Source organism: Lissotriton helveticus, chromosome 2_1 (genome assembly GCF_964261635.1).
Source record: "Lissotriton helveticus chromosome 2_1, aLisHel1.1, whole genome shotgun sequence".
Taxonomy (NCBI): domain Eukaryota; kingdom Metazoa; phylum Chordata; class Amphibia; order Caudata; family Salamandridae; genus Lissotriton; species Lissotriton helveticus.
In genome coordinates, this window is record NC_136059.1 from 610,629,662 (window position 1) to 610,645,447 (window position 15,786).

Consider the following 15,786-nt stretch of genomic DNA (forward strand, 5'->3'; position numbering starts at 1 on the left):
CCCATAGTATGAATTTGCACTTTTACTAACTGGTTTGAGCAAGGAGGACATGAGGTGATCATCGCCACCCCTCCAATGGACCAATGTGAGATGAGTGTAGCCCCTAAAAGTTTCAATTTTGGGTTTAGAAATTTAGTGAAAGGGTATAAAATAGCTTGTGTAAATGATCTCGGTGTGGCCATTATTTGTGCACCTTTACTCAGCATGACATGCTGTCGGTTAGGTCGATTTTCTCTTTATGGTGCAAGAGACTTTGAAAATTTTGGACTTTGAACTTTGATGGTAAAAAAAACGAGATCTGTCGCGGAGATTCTTTATCGGGAGGGAGACATCGAGGACGTTAGAAAGACAGACAATCAGCTTGGGAACCTATTCTATGTTCTGCAGTTCTGTCATCGCCCTATGGCCAAACGGTAATGAGTACTTTTCATTTTCTTTGCTTACAATGGATTGAATAGGGTTTAGAATGTACTTGTTTAATAAATCTTTTGCAATATAAAAATTCTCTCTTAATGAATCTAGATAAAATTCTATAAAATATAAACTTGAGTCTGTGTTTATTAAAGTAAAGTCATGACGATTAAATATTGAAAGTAATACGAATTTGTGATTGAGCTGGACTTAATCGCCATCAACTGATTCCTACTAGTTGGTCCATCGACCAAATAGCGGAGTACCTTGATGTTGTTTTTATGACTGTTAGGCGTTTAAAAATTCTAATGTATATGATGTATAAAGTTACTGTATAGATTAAATAAGGTATTAATGTCTTGCAGCTCATCTACTTGTCACTGATTCAGGGGCTGTGTGATTTGAGAGTGTGTGACTCGTGGTGCTAAGGGCCCCAACGATGAGTAAAATAAAAGAGGTTGCTCCTGGATTGGTGATATAGATAGAGGGTTTTGTGTTAGACCCGCTGCATCACTTCAAAGGCAGGCCTTGGGAAGGGGCAACTTCTGGCCGAGTATGTACAGCCAGTGCTTCCATATCTTCCATGCGCCTCTTAGGTCTAGAGCAGTAGCCCCTGTGTGGTGCATACAGCTAAGTGCCTATCATTTCTGTTTCTAAGGCAGCGGAGGGAGGGATGTGGTTGGTTTTGTGGCTCCTGTGGGCTGCTGTGGCTTGAGTAGTAGCTTGTGGCAGAAGCAGTCTCCTTTGTCCGCGTTCCAGAACTATTTCATTGTGAATTTAGGGAAAGGGTGTATGAAGGGACAGGAGGGCCGAATGAATCCTGCAAATGTTTACAGCTTGTAGCAACGTGTCTAAGTTTGAAAAATAGGGTTGTAGATGACAATCAAATGGTAATTATCTTCTATTTCAACAATGCCTTCTGTCATACTTAGTTTTGGTGTAATGGGGCCGTAGTTGCAGCATGTAAAACTGAAACTACAAGAAGTTCCCATTTTCGGACTGCAGAACATAGTGCCTCGATGTCCGTGCATCGTAGCAAGTAGCACCTCATGTAAGCATGTCCACTCAGCTTCTGTAAGAAGATTTGTGCTTTCATTGCCTACTGTCATGGAGGAGGACAGGGGTCCTTGCAGAATGCTCCCAGTGATCGAGATTCATGGGTTGGCAGCAGCGAAGAGTGAAGCTGAACTTTATTGGGAGGGACGTATACGAAAGTAGAATCGATCCATGCGCCATGATGGATATTCTGTTTTTTAGAGCATACCAGCATTTGCCTGCATTGGTGTGTAATAGGAGTGCAACTACTGCAAAGCATGCCCTCACCTGCAGGGTCTCACAGGAGCAAGATCCCCAGCACTGCCCTCCTTTCCCCATCCCAAAGACCTACCAGCCATGCACCAATTCCTTAATGTCTACGCATGGAGACCTGACATACTTCAATGCAAACACAGCAAGGCCTGCTCTTCTCTTCATAAGGTTCGCAGTGTTGCGGGGGCCATGGGTCGTAAGTGCAGGGCCCACGTGGAAAGGCCTAGTCAGAGTAGGACACAAAAAGCATACACACTAGGCATATGGTGTGGGCCGGAAGACCACGAGCGGTCCCCTCCCATTTGTTATGTATCTTCCTTGGTCCTGCATGGCCAGATGATTTACATGATGTGATTCTGGCGGAGCCGACCACTGTGGGGGAGGTGTTAGGTGGATCTTACATCCCTTCCCAACTTGGCAATGAACTCTATTGCTCTATCTGGCTCAGTGGCCGGTTAGGCCTGAGGTGATATAATTGAAAACGGGAATGTCCTCTAGTCTCCTCAAAGTCCTGGCTGCCTTAGGAATTGGCCTCAGAATTTGTCCTGGTCCTGCCTTGACCAGGGGTCTTGTAGCTGAGCTGGGGCCAGCTTGTTCTTGGTTTTCAAGTCCATGAGAGTTTTTCCACAACGCATCATCTTCTTTTTCTTCTTCCAGCTCAGACGAGTTTGGGAAACCCACTTTTCAGAACCATGATATGTTCCTAGGGACTAGATCGCCTCCTTTGCAAGCAGTGACCATAGTCTCATTCACATGAGTCGCAGTCCACACTCCTGGCTAGAAAGGTGTTCAGAATTTCTACCCCGGCCAGCAGTCTGTGAGTAACACCTTATCACCGGTGAGATTACCCGGTGGCGGCTAGCCACTTGAGGCTTGTGTGCACATTGGTCTGGGTACACTGAGTCTGGGTACACACAGGGTCATACTGCAGCAGTGTCCACTCTGGATGGACCGGAATCTTATCCCGTCGGTGACTATTGAGCAATAGAGACCATGGAGAGCAATGCGGTGTTCCTTGGTATTCCCTCAAAAACCTTTGGAGGCTGACTTCAGAGTCGGTCCCCTCTACTAGGGTGACTCTGAGGGCCTTATTCAGTGTCCACATGAACCACTCCGCCTCTCATATCGTTTGCGGCCATTGGGGCGTAATTTGGCGGGGTTGTAACCTTAGGTGCTCTAGCAGGTCTCGAAAATCAGGTAATTGATAGGAATGGTCCGTTATCCATTTTTATTTCTAATGGTAGACCGAAGAGTGCAAAGGCTCTTTTCAACACCACTGCGAAGGCAGTGGAGTCGACGACTTTGACAAAGGAGTAATTTGAATAACCATTAACCATGACTGGGGTTGTACTCCCGTCAGGAAAACTCCCTAGGTCAAGTCTCACTTTGGCCCATGGCACTGTGCATGGTTCCTCTGTCTTGACAAGTGCGGGCGTTTCTTGCAAGCTGGTAAGCTGGCATTAAGGGCATTGCCTTACCAAGCAGCTTTGAGACCAGGGCACCAGACCTTCTCTCTCATGCAAGATTTCATCTTTGCTGTTTCCTGATGTCTACCATGAGCCAGTCCATCACTCAGTGCTGCAGCCTCTCTGGTATTACCAGGTGCTGCCATCTCAGAATGAGGCCATCTGTTGCAGCGTTCAGCTCGTTATGCACTCGCCATATTTTCGTTAGTTTTTCATTCTCCAGGCCCTCTCAACCATTGGCATCTTGCAGGAAGTTGTGCCACAAATCATTTTGTAAAGTGCCCATCACCTTCTCCAGCACCGGGTCAGTTGCGGTGGCATATAGGAGCTCTTGTAGACCAAGTGCTTGTGGGCAAGCGCCTTGGGATACTAGGCTAACGTACTCCTTGGTAGGCATCTGCACTGTCATCGCTCCCACCAGCTGATAGGGGTGAATGGCGTGAGAGAAAAGCCATTGGGTTCTTAGACCCCAGTCAATAGATGACCTCCACGTGGTAGTGTTGCAGTTGGTAGCCCAAGGCTCAGTTTGTGGTGGAGGGTGTGGTCGGAGCCATAGAATAAAGGGACAAGTGGTTAGTGACTACTCTGAATGGTCTTTCACAGAGGTACAGGTGAAAGTGTCCATGGGCCCTCTTAATGGCTAGTGCCATCCTCTCAATTTGGGAGTAGCTTGTCTCCGGCAGCATCAGTGCTTTGCTAGCAAAAGATAACGGGGTCCACCTCCCTGGCTCCAGTCCCTGGGTGAGCACGGATCCCAAGCTTACTGAGCTGACATCAACCAACAGTTCAGTTATTTTCTTTGGTCAAAGTAGGCCATGATTGTCTTGCTCAAAAGGGCAGCCTTCACCTTTTGAAAGGCGTCTTCTCCAATGAGCGGTACAAAAGGGGGTGGTGATGGACGGAGCATCAGAACCAATCAAACACTCACACCCAGTCAAAAAGATCTGGGTTTGATCCATCACCGTTCTTTAGCCCACTCTGCCACCCCAGTTCAGACATGGCTATATGCAAATCAGTCTGACCCTGTGCCTCATGGGAACAGTCCAGCCCGAACTGCCAAGCCATGCCTTCCCTGGACCGGAAACAAGCTTCCGAGGACCGGTTTCTGGCATTCCAGCCGTCTTCAGCCCGGCTTGCTTGAATCCAGTGGCAAAGTGAGCAAGGGACTCACGTCTGAGCATACCCTGCCACACTTATGGCGGCCAAAAGCGGTACAAAAGGGGGTGGTGATGGACGGAGCATCAGAACCAATCAAACACTCACACCCAGTCAAAAAGATCTGGGTTTGATCCATCACCGTTCTTTAGCCCACTCTGCCACCTCAGTTCAGACATGGCTATATGCAAATCAGTCTGACCCTGTGCCTCATGGAAACAGTCCAGCCCGAACTGCCAAGCCAAGCAATGCCTTCCCTGGACCGGAAACAAGCTTCCGAGGACCGGTTTCTGGCATTCCAGCCGTCTTCAGCCCGGCTTGCTTGAATCCAGTGGCAAAGTGAGCAAGGGACTCACGTCTGAGCATACCCTGCCACACTTATGGCGGTCAAAAGCGGTACAAAAGGGGGTGGTGATGGACGGAGCATCAGAACCAATCAAACACTCACACCCAGTCAAAAAGATCTGGGTTTGATCCATCACCGTTCTTTAGCCCACTCTGCCACCCCAGTTCAGACATGGCTATATGCAAATCAGTCTGACCCTGTGCCTCATGGGAACAGTCCAGCCCGAACTGCCAAGCCATGCCTTCCCTGGACCGGAAACAAGCTTCCGAGGACCGGTTTCTGGCATTCCAGCCGTCTTCAGCCCGGCTTGCTTGAATCCAGTGGCAAAGTGAGCAAGGGACACACGTCTGAGCATACCCTGCCACACTTATGGCGGCCAAAAGCGGTACAAAAGGGGGTGGTGATGGACGGAGCATCAGACCCAATCAAACACTCACACCCAGTCAAAAAGATCTGGGTTTGATCCGTCACCGTTCTTTAGCCCACTCTGCCACCCCAGTTCAGACATGGCTATATGCAAATCAGTCTGACCCTGTGCCTCATGGGAACAGTCCAGCCCGAACTGCCAAGCCATGCCTTCCCTGGACCGGAAACAAGCTTCTGAGGACCGGTTTCTGGCATTCCAGCCGTCTTCAGCCCGGCTGTTCCCATGAGGCACAGGGTCAGACTGATTTGCATATAGCCATGTCTGAAATGGGGTGGCTGAGTGGGCTAAAGAATGGTGATGGATTAAACCCAGATCAGATGACTGGGGGTGAGTGTTTGATTTGCTCAAACGCTCCGTCCATCATCTCCTTTTGTATCGTCTTCTACTATGAGGCCACATCTCCAAAGGACTTCGTGTCTTGGTCGCGGCTCTCAAAGGTTCTGCGATGGTGGAAATGTTAGGAATAAACCTTCCGCAGTAGGTGGCCATCCCTAGGAAATTGTGGACTTCCGAGATGGTCATTGGGGCTGGGGCCTGTTGTATGTCCTGCAACTTTCTGGGATCAACTTCCACACCATCTTGATTGAAGCCATAGCTGAAAAACTCGACACAGTTCTGTAAGAAGAAACACTTTTCCTTGTGCAGGGTAAAGCCATGCTCCCACAGGCATTTCAGAGGGTTTGTAGTGATCCGTCACAGTTTTGGAGTATATCAGGCAGTGCCTAACGTGAGCCAGTGGTTTCCGGTGGTCAGCACCAGCACTTATGACAGCCTGCCACATGGTGGGCTGTTGGTCTGATTCAGAGTGAGCACAACAACAGTTGTTTACTAATTCAATATTAGTTAAAAATGATTAATACGTGCCACCCTTGCTAAGCTTACAGCTTTGGGGGCCTGGAATATTCTGAACTGTCACACTTGTAGGAGTGTTATGGTTAGTAACTGGTTTGGTACTGTAATTGGTAGCACTAGCAGGGGCAATGAGTGGTGTAGGCTGCAGTGGTCTCCTGATTAGGGCCCTGGCACTTAATAGTTTACAAATTAAGCACTGATATCAAGATATCGTCCCTCAAATTCATACCACCCTGGAATGACATCTTTGAAGACCCCTGCTGCAGAAGACATGCCAAAGTTCGGTCTTTTGTAGCGGTGGATCCCCAAATGTGTCAAAAATGTGGTGACATATCTGCTTTCCATAGAGAGGAGCATTTGATGATATCCTAAATTAAGGTCTAACTTGGAAATCCACCTCGAACCATTCAGGTCTGCTATGATGTCATCCATTGTGGACACTGTGTCTCTCCCACTTGATGACCTGATTGGGAATACAAATGTCGATGCAGAGGCATATTTTTCACTGTTGCTTCGTCTTCTCAGGGGACACCCATGGTGTCAGCCCAAACACCTTTTCAATGACACATTGGCTCTCAAGTTTGTCCAGTTCTTTTTCAACCAGTGGCCTTAGATGAAAGGTCCCTCATTGGTGCCGAATGGTGACTGGGTTGACAGACTTATCGCCATGCACTGGTAATTACCCCACACATTACATCCCTCATGACATCTTCTATGACATAATTGATAATATCACTTTAACATTTGCAGTGACATTTTTGAGGGGGAAATTGTACATGTCGGGGGCACTCGTTATAATTACCTTAGGGCATAAGTTATAGTTACTAGAGATAACTATAACTGGTGATTTTCAGTGGTTTTTAGATTTTAGAGTTTAAAATGTTCTGTTGTCACTGAACACTTCACCGAACTATAATGCTACTTTGACCTTTGATGTTTTCAGTGAATATATATATTTCTTAAGTTTTACAGCTGTATTTAAAATAGTTTAGATTTGGATTTCTTTAGGGGTGTGTTTTTTAAATGGATACATTTTTTTAAAGCATTCATGGGATGTTAACCGCCCAACCCCAAAAATAGATATATATTTGTGTTTTTAGGGTTCAGGGGTAGGGTTTGTGGAGGTGTACTTCTATATGGGATGCTAGGTGGTGTGAATTGGGTAAGTGTACTAGGTTTGTTAGGGTCTGAGTGTATAGGGTAGAATTTTTATATTAGGGTTTCAGCAATTTTCTTAATATTTTTCTTTTTTTTTAAATGTGGGTATGGCCTGGTTTACTTGCCCATTAAAAAACAGGATTCAATTCTTATTAAAAATCAAAATAAAGGAATCTGAAAATATTGTAAATAACCACACAAGTCTGAAATTAATGTAATCCCAAATTTAAAAAAAACTAAAGGTAGTAAAATGCAGGTTGATTTTTTTTGCAGTGGAAAAAGTTATACACACCTATGAGCTCTCTTCAGACGTATGGTCTCTGCATTAAGTGCCGTCCTATGCATTTAACCTCTAGCAGTAAAGATCTCAGACCCACTTTCCCTCGCCAAGGCCAAAAATGTTACCCATGATTTCACCAAACCTCCTATGGTTTAATTCAATAAACGCCAAAAATCTCATTATCAAAAATAACATGTCAGTGAGAAGGCAGCTAATGGCCCGTTACGATGGGTGCACGTTAAACACCGATGCCAGTAGTGAGGTACCTGGGCCACATGCAATGGTTTCAACAAAAGAAACAATGAATGAATGACTTTTCAAGACTGAAGGTATCAGGGAGCCTCCCACTGCATTTCACTGCATTTCTTAGGTAAAAGCAAGAGATTCTGCAACTTAGTAGTGGAGATACCCTACAGATTTTTCAAAATTCATGCTGGACAACATTCAGGTATACGAGGTAATAGGGAGAGGAATGATCAAACGACGTGCCCTTTTCCTTATGGTATAGATATTATTGCATCAATAGTGATCACAAAGGTTTAGAACTTACCTAAAACTTGAGATGTGACTGAGTAGAAACAAGACAACTGATAATATCTACGAGTGAGTTTCTAGCAGTTCCCCATGAATTTCACCCTCTTCCATATACAGAGATTTGTAACTGTAGGTGACGGAAATACATTTGCTCACTGAAACACTACACTGACATTTTTATATGGTGTCCTTCATCCAAAGCTATGTCTGAAGAGAGTTGGCAATAAAAACAATTATCAGCTTAGGATTTGTGAGCAGAAACCCTAGAGAGATATTTTATAGCAAGGTATATGTAGCATAAATGAGGATGGAGAGTGGCTTTTCCTGTACAATAGGCATGACGTATTTTTGAATGTGGTTTTGCTATGATGACATGTATCGGACAATAGAAAGAAGAAATAATTTTGTATAATAAAGCAAAAATTATTTTAGATGTTGATGTGTTGTTGATGTGTTTGTGATGTGATCTTGTATTTTGCTGATTACGCAGAAAACGATATGATGTGTACTGAAATTGACCTACCTGTGTGACAAAGGAGTAATTGGTTGGTGTACTCCCTACCTTGAGAGTAGTAACAAAAAGTGAAATAAAATTGGTGACAGGGACTATAATGTTTAAGATTACATGATTTGCATCCATGCGGCAGTTTAGAGTTGTTTCATCTCGAAGGGTTGAGTGTGCTAATGTGGGGACCATTACCACACGAGGGATGTCAGGAGAATTCCATAGGTTCTAGGCTTCAGTGGCGTCACTAGGGGGGTGCGGGGGGGGGCGGACCGCACCGGGTGACACCATCACAAGGGGTGACACCTGACAAAAATGTAAAAGGTGGCGGTGGCTAATACATCTGGAGATTTTTAATCGGTGGTTTTGTAGAAAAAGAAAGTATAGGATATAATTCACAAAGTGGTTAAACGGCAAACGCATTTGCAACAGAGGATGCATGTAAGTGACAGTGAGAGTGACACAGAAGGAAGAGAGTGAGCTAGAGAGCGCGCAACAGAGGGAGATTGAGAGTGAAAGAGAGACAACGAGGGAAAGTCAGAGCTGCTTTCAGTTTAGAATTATTTGGAGGTCACCTGCCTTGTCCCTCCTCCCACACAGCCCAGTTTCCTCCTGTCCAAGGCTGAGACAGTCCGTGTCTCTCCACAGCATCTCGTGTTTGGGTCAAGACAGGTCATAATTTGGTACAAAGGCTCTTAAGCGTATTTCTGTGAGGGTATTATGTGAAAGAGTGCCACAGAATAGCCAACAAAAAATAGGCGAAAGGCGAGAAAGGAGGTCTGAGAGAATCAAAGCAAGTCATGGCTTAAAACCATGCAGGTTCCCTTTTTGTAACCGCTAGGTCGCACCACACCTCCTCCAATATCACACCTAGCCCGTGACCTTGGACTCTCTGGCTTAATTCGGTCCTGTTTGGAAACCACCACCCTGCAGACCACAGTTTCTGTAGTACTCATCAGTCATGGATCGAGGGGTGGGAGTGCGATGAAGTTCACCCCAACATGGGCTTCCTCTTCACTGCGCATTGTTAATTCACACGATTTTAATCCCAGCAAATGTTGAGGCTCAAGTTTACTGAAATATTTTTCAACGCTGGGCAGCTGAGGTGCTTTTAGGAAAAGTAACTTGCTATCCTGTGGGAATCCAGAATCAGACACCATCAGAAGTTTGTGCACAAAACCGGATTTCCGGTTTGCGCTAATCACTTAAACAGCTGATTGGTGTCATGAGGGGGTGACACCATGAGTTACCCGCACTGAATGGCGCTTCTTTCACTTCTGTGCAAGAAATCGTTTTACCCATGCCCATCAATTAGCTGCTCCCATTTCTGTGGATACCAAATAAGGAGGAATACCCCTGACCACCCCCCCACCACAAGATTGTTTTGTTGTGTTGAGGGTTTGAAGGTTCCACGTGTTCTTTTGCCCTTAAAGAAGACATTTGCTTCTTGTGGGTGTACTGTCCTCTCGCACACTGCATTGCAATTTACCGTCAGTTGTAATGCTAACCCAGTTTCCATGTTGATTTTTGTCTGGCTACTGGGAATGTGGGCTGGAGTAAAGTTACAGTAGTTACTTGCATATGGCACATTGACTGAAGTGTGTATCACCTGGCAACACTTGTATTTGTTTCCCAAAATTACATTACATTTCATTTAATCAGTCTCGAATGTGCCAAAATTATATTTAAAATGCGACAGACGCATCACTAAAAACAGCACCATTCAACAGTATATGGATGTCCTATTATGTTTTGTTTTATGCAAATGTTAAAAATACCTTTGGTAAAATACAAAAGACACGTGCCTGAAGCAATTTCCCTGTATTTCCAGAGTTACATAAGTAGAGTATTGAAAAGTAAGACTGCACCCATATATACGGACTCAGGAGCCTTGCTCTCAGGGCAGTATTTTCACAATGCTTACCCTGGCCGGACCTTTAAGATGCTGGGGTAGGATTCAGAAGATGTCATCTTGTAACTGTGAAGGAAAGAGGATGGCGTGGAGAGCTGAACAAGCCATGAAAGCTACAGTGATTAGCAAATTTTAAGGCTGCGGGTGGGTGGGAGTGGGAGGTGGGGGGGGGTAGTCAGGAGATATGCACAAGGCCTGTGTTGTAACTCAGAATGATGGCAGAAGAAGAAGGGCCCCTCCGTGGGAGCTGCACAGATGAATACATCTCCTCGAGGAGGTCCATCATGGATTCATGGGGTAAGTCGTGTCGTCAGGGGGTGACACCATGAGTTACCCGCACTGGGTGACACCAACCCTAGTGACGCCACTGCTAGGCTTAGCTGGAAGGTTGAAACATGAGGCTTTCGCTTGCCAGGGTGTGGGTAAGGACTGGTAACGCTCAGGAGTATTGTGGATGTAGCAACAGATTCACTGGTCCAGGTTGGTTGAGGAAGGAACTTTAGGAATCACGTGTTCTCACCCCCAGTATGATGGTCTCTCTTTTCGGTTCTATATCATAATCTCTTTTGATAGCACACATTGCCAATCACGTTTAACATTTTTCCTTCTCCGTTTATCAAAATATAATATTTAATGTTGATGTCTGTGCTATACAAGGACTGGCAAATTCAGTACAAATATTACTTTTCTACAGTACCAATACTTGCAATAGACCACTTACTGCAGCATATAGATGAATATTACTTTGCCTCTTTGTCACATAGCATCCAAACTGCTATCCACTTGGCTATCTCAGATTCTAGTTAGCCCAATTCCTTCATTTCATATTAGTAAAACCAAACACTAATTATATTCCCAGCTTTCTTGTTGGCCTGCAATGATGTTATTACCTGCCCAGTCATTTGACACCATCAGATTTTAGGGCCAGATGTACGATCATTTTTGCTTTAGCAAACAGGTTTGCGAACCCGTTTGCGCGTGCAAAAACAGCATGGGGAATGTACAAACCCTATTTTGTGAGTCGCAATTTTTTACGACTCGCTATTAGGAAGGGGCGTTCCCTTCCTAATAGCGAACGCAACCCTATGTAAGAATATTTTGCGTCCGCAATTGCGGGCGCAAAAACAGTCGCAAATTTCCACCCTCTTCAAGAGGGTGGAATTGCACTCGCAAAAGGGAAAGGGTCCCCAGGGGACCCCTTCCCCTTTGCAAATGCAGGGGAATCTATTTTTTTACGTGCAGGCAGTGGTCCCAGGGACCACTGCCTGCCCTTAAAAAATTGAAATTAAAAATTAAAAAAAATAATAATAATTTAAATGCATCTTGTTTTCCTTTAAGGAAAACGGGCTGCATTAAAAAAAACTAAACTGCTTTATTTAAAAGCAGTCCCAGACATGGTGGTCTGCTGAGCCCAGCCGGTCACCATACCTGGGAGGGCCTGCCATTCCCAATTGGGTCGCAAATTGCTAGAGGCTCATTAATATTCATGAGCCTCTCAATTTGCGACCCCATTGGGAATAGCTAACAGAGTGAAATACACTGTTGTACATTGGAAATAGTGCCTCGCAAATTGCGACTCGCAAAAAACTCGCAATTTGCGAGGCAGTATTTCCACGGTCGTACATCTGGCCCCTAATCCTTTATGGGTTCCGGAGTAGCATGCTACTCGTCAAAAAAGCTCCTTGACACCTCGTCAGCGGTAGTAAGCGTTATATAAATGCAATAACAATATAATACAATACTACAAAGCATTGGATTGCCGAGTTTCTCAATCTATCAAATGCCAGGCGGCAGATTCACATGCAGTCCAGAAAAAGATGTAAATCTACTCATTGTGTGTTTGCTCACGGGTTGCGAATAGAGTTCTTACAAACTGGGTGTGCAAACCATTTATGAAGTTTGTGAATACTCAAAATGTTATCACTTTGTAAAGACCACAATTCTGACCTACTCCTGTTCCAACCCTTAACTCTAAACCCATTACAGTAGGACACTTGCATACCAGCAGATATTGCTCTCAGCATTAATTATTTTACTAGTGAAGGGGTCGATCAAGAAATCGGCATACGCGTGGTCCATTACAATTGTAAATCTCTCGAAGTCTAATTGTGTCCCGACTTTACTCCACTCCCTTTACTTTGTCTGATATTTACTCCCTAGATATTATTCAACAGCACCTTTACTTTGGCTATATTAACTGATTTACAACATTACTTTGTCCTAAATATCAGGATAACAACTTTCACAGAAGGCATAATTTGGTACTAAGGTTAAAAAACTCGAACATACTTTGGTTTCATTTACCGTTAGCAATAAGATTAGTATTAACGTAGTTAATTGAATAATTATTATATTAATGTAGGATTACGTTAATGGTAGAATATCATCACTTATTATTAGTAATTTGTTTGAAATAAATCAATCAATAGAGTGCACCATTAAGATCAGTATTAAAATAATTGAATAAAATTAAAAACAAACATGTTCATTTTATTTCTATTCTTAAATATTTCAGTATTTTAAGACAGTATTTTAATTTTGAAGGCAAATACCTTTTGACCATACACCGGTTTTGTGACATAAGTAGAGAAAGCTTCACAAATGAGTTTTTGGACATTGCTAAACACATCTTCTACTGCAACCTTCACACCAACCTAGAGAGAAAAAAATGTAGTTGTTGAGTGTCGAGTATAAAATGTAAGGTAACGTTTCTACCTAATTCCTACAACCAACCACTCTTAGAGGATATTACTTGTACAACTTTTGTGCAGGATTAGGTTGGTAAATTATTTTAAGTGCATTCTCTATTTAGTTCAAACATGTATGCCCATCATTAAGCAGAGAGTTATACATGTACACATGTGTGGCAGAGGTGGGTCTTCCTTTAGAAATCATGAAGTCTTGCTCTACAAAACTATCATATCCAATTTTTTCAAGACCATTTCTAATATTCCAGTCCCTCCTTACAGACACTGAGTACCCTCGTGTATGCACCCGTTAGGGTGAACAACCGATGTGCGTTCTCCTGATGGCTCGCTTAGTTGGCAGTGTTACACTCTGCGCCAACTGTGGCAAAACACTCGAACACTCTTGAAGCAAGCAAGTAACCGAAACTGCATTTACCACAATGCCAGGGGCGAACCTTGCTGGGAGGCGAAGCGGTGTGATCCCACCCCTGTTCCTGTATAATAGTACTCCTGTGAGTCATTGAGCTGACGAGCTCGTGGATGAAGCACCCGCATGCCTGTGATAGGTACCTGACCTGAGAAAGATGTTGGCAGCCTACTCAGCAAACCCCAAATTTCAAAGACTGTAATCTCTACTGACGACGGTTAAAGAACCAGAAACATGTGTCTAGAGATCAGCACTATCTGCGCCAACTGTGGCAAAACACTCGAACACTCTTGAAGCAAGCAAGTAACCAAAATTGCATTTACCACAAGGCCAGGGGCGAACCTTACTGGGAGGTGAAGTGGTGTGCTCCCACCCCTGTTTCTGTTTAATAGTACTCCTCTGAATCACTGAGCTGACGAGCTCGTGGATGAAGCACCGGCATGACTGTGATAGGTACCTGATCTGAGAAAGATGTTGGCAGCCTACTCAGCAAACCTCAAATTTCAAAGACTGTAATCTCTACTGACGACGGTTAAAGAACCAGAAACACGTGTCTAGAGATCAGCACTTTCTGCGCCAACTATGGCGAAACACTCGAACACTCTTGAAGCGAGCAAGTAACCGAAACTGCCTTTACCACAATGCCAGGGGCGAACCTTGCTGGGAGGTGAAGCGGTGTGCTCCCACCCCTGTTCTTGTTTAATAGTACTCCCGTGAGTCATTGAGCTGACGAGCTCGTGGATGAAGCCCCCGCATGCCTGTGATAGGTACCTGACCTGAGAAAGATGTTGGCAGCCTACTCAGCAAACCCCAAATTTCAAAGACTGTAATCTCTACTGACGACGGTTGAAGAACCAGAAACACGTGTCTAGATATCAGCACTTTCTGCGCCAACTGTGCCAAAACACTCGAACACTCTTGAAGCAAGCAAGTAACCAAAACTGCATTTACCACAATGCCAGGGGTGAACCTTGCTGGGAGGTTAAGAGGTGTGCTCCCACCCCTGTTCCAGTGTTACACTCTGCGTAGTGTGAGCACCAAAACTGTGGAATTCACATGGCGAAAGTAGGATGGGTGAATGGAATGCATGAGCACAGCCTGTTTGCCAATCTGCACAAGGTAAGAGTTTGGTAAGCCATGTGAACACTACAAAATAAGGCAGCTAGGCTGGTCTGGAGCCAGCTGAGAAATTGCTACACCAAGTCTCTGATGGGAAAGCTGTAGTTACTCCCAGTTGCCCAGCGGACCATCTTTAAAACTGGATGTATTATTTGTAAGTCACTGAATGGGAAAGTCCAACTTTTGTGTCCTCCAGAGTTCAAAGCTGCATTCCCCAAAGCAATCTCTGATCAGGCCACCATAATCTGCTAGCTGTTCCTAAGTTTAAAAAGAAGACATTTTCTATGATCGCCTGTATCTTTGGAACTCTTTTCCTTTTGACATACAAACTACAATGGTTGACTTCAGATTTAGGACACTCCTAAAAACCCGCCTTTTTGAACAAGTTTATGGCGAAGTTCTCAACTTAGATGTTTCCTTTTTTTACTCATCACGTGTAACCTTTTTGGTGTACACGCACTTTGCAAATGCTGTGTAACATAACATGTATTAGCATTTCTGAAGTCTTCAATTCACAAAAGGGAAGGGAGGTAGAGGTTTTTGCAGAGCTAGGTCCGCCCTCCTTTGTTTACACTTCAAATTAAACCCGAGTTCTCGGGTTCGAGGAACTAGTCATGGGGTAAGGATACGGCATCTGATCAATGCGTTCAGAGATTGCCTTCAGGACAGAAAAATGTCTTACTTGAGTCCCCTCACTCACCAGGGTTTCCCCACGGTGACATGCTTCATCACTGGGGCCATCCCAGTTCTCTACGAACTGGGGCGTGCTGCGACTTGCAGAAATCCGTAGGAGCACTTTAAGTGAAAGACTATGTGTAGTGCACAGTGTGATGGAGTGGGTTAAAGTGATTAAAATACCTTGCTAGTAGGCTAAAATACTTTATTATCGCTCCTAGGTTGGTATGTCTAAAAGTGGGTGATACACGGACAAAAATAACTATAATGGGTTAGAAGTTCAGTGTACGATCAACATGTTTTGAGCCTACCCGTAGCTCTTCATCAGGACCACACAGGGACCAGCCCTGTCTGTGCCACTCCTATTAAACCTAAATGTGGAAATAAAGAATTAAATAAAAAAACGCTGCAACTAATAAAGCATGCGTGGTTATACATACGATCACTATGTCACGTAGTATGTCTGCAACAATAAAAAAAAGAGACATGGTTAGGAGACAGCCCCCTCTCTCTTGTAGAGTAGG

At 44.5% G+C, this 15,786-nt stretch overlaps 1 protein-coding gene across 2 annotated transcripts in view; it reads right to left on the reverse strand.

The window, feature by feature from the left end:
• ACOT12 (acyl-CoA thioesterase 12) overlaps positions 1–15,786 on the reverse strand; it is a 480,317-nt gene that overhangs the window by 316,832 nt on the left and 147,699 nt on the right. For both annotated transcript variants that reach the window (XM_078677332.1, XM_078677331.1), the window contains exon 4: positions 12,907–13,008. In XM_078677332.1, coding sequence (XP_078533458.1) covers positions 12,907–13,008 — 102 coding nt within the window. The remainder of the gene's footprint in view (positions 1–12,906; positions 13,009–15,786) is intronic.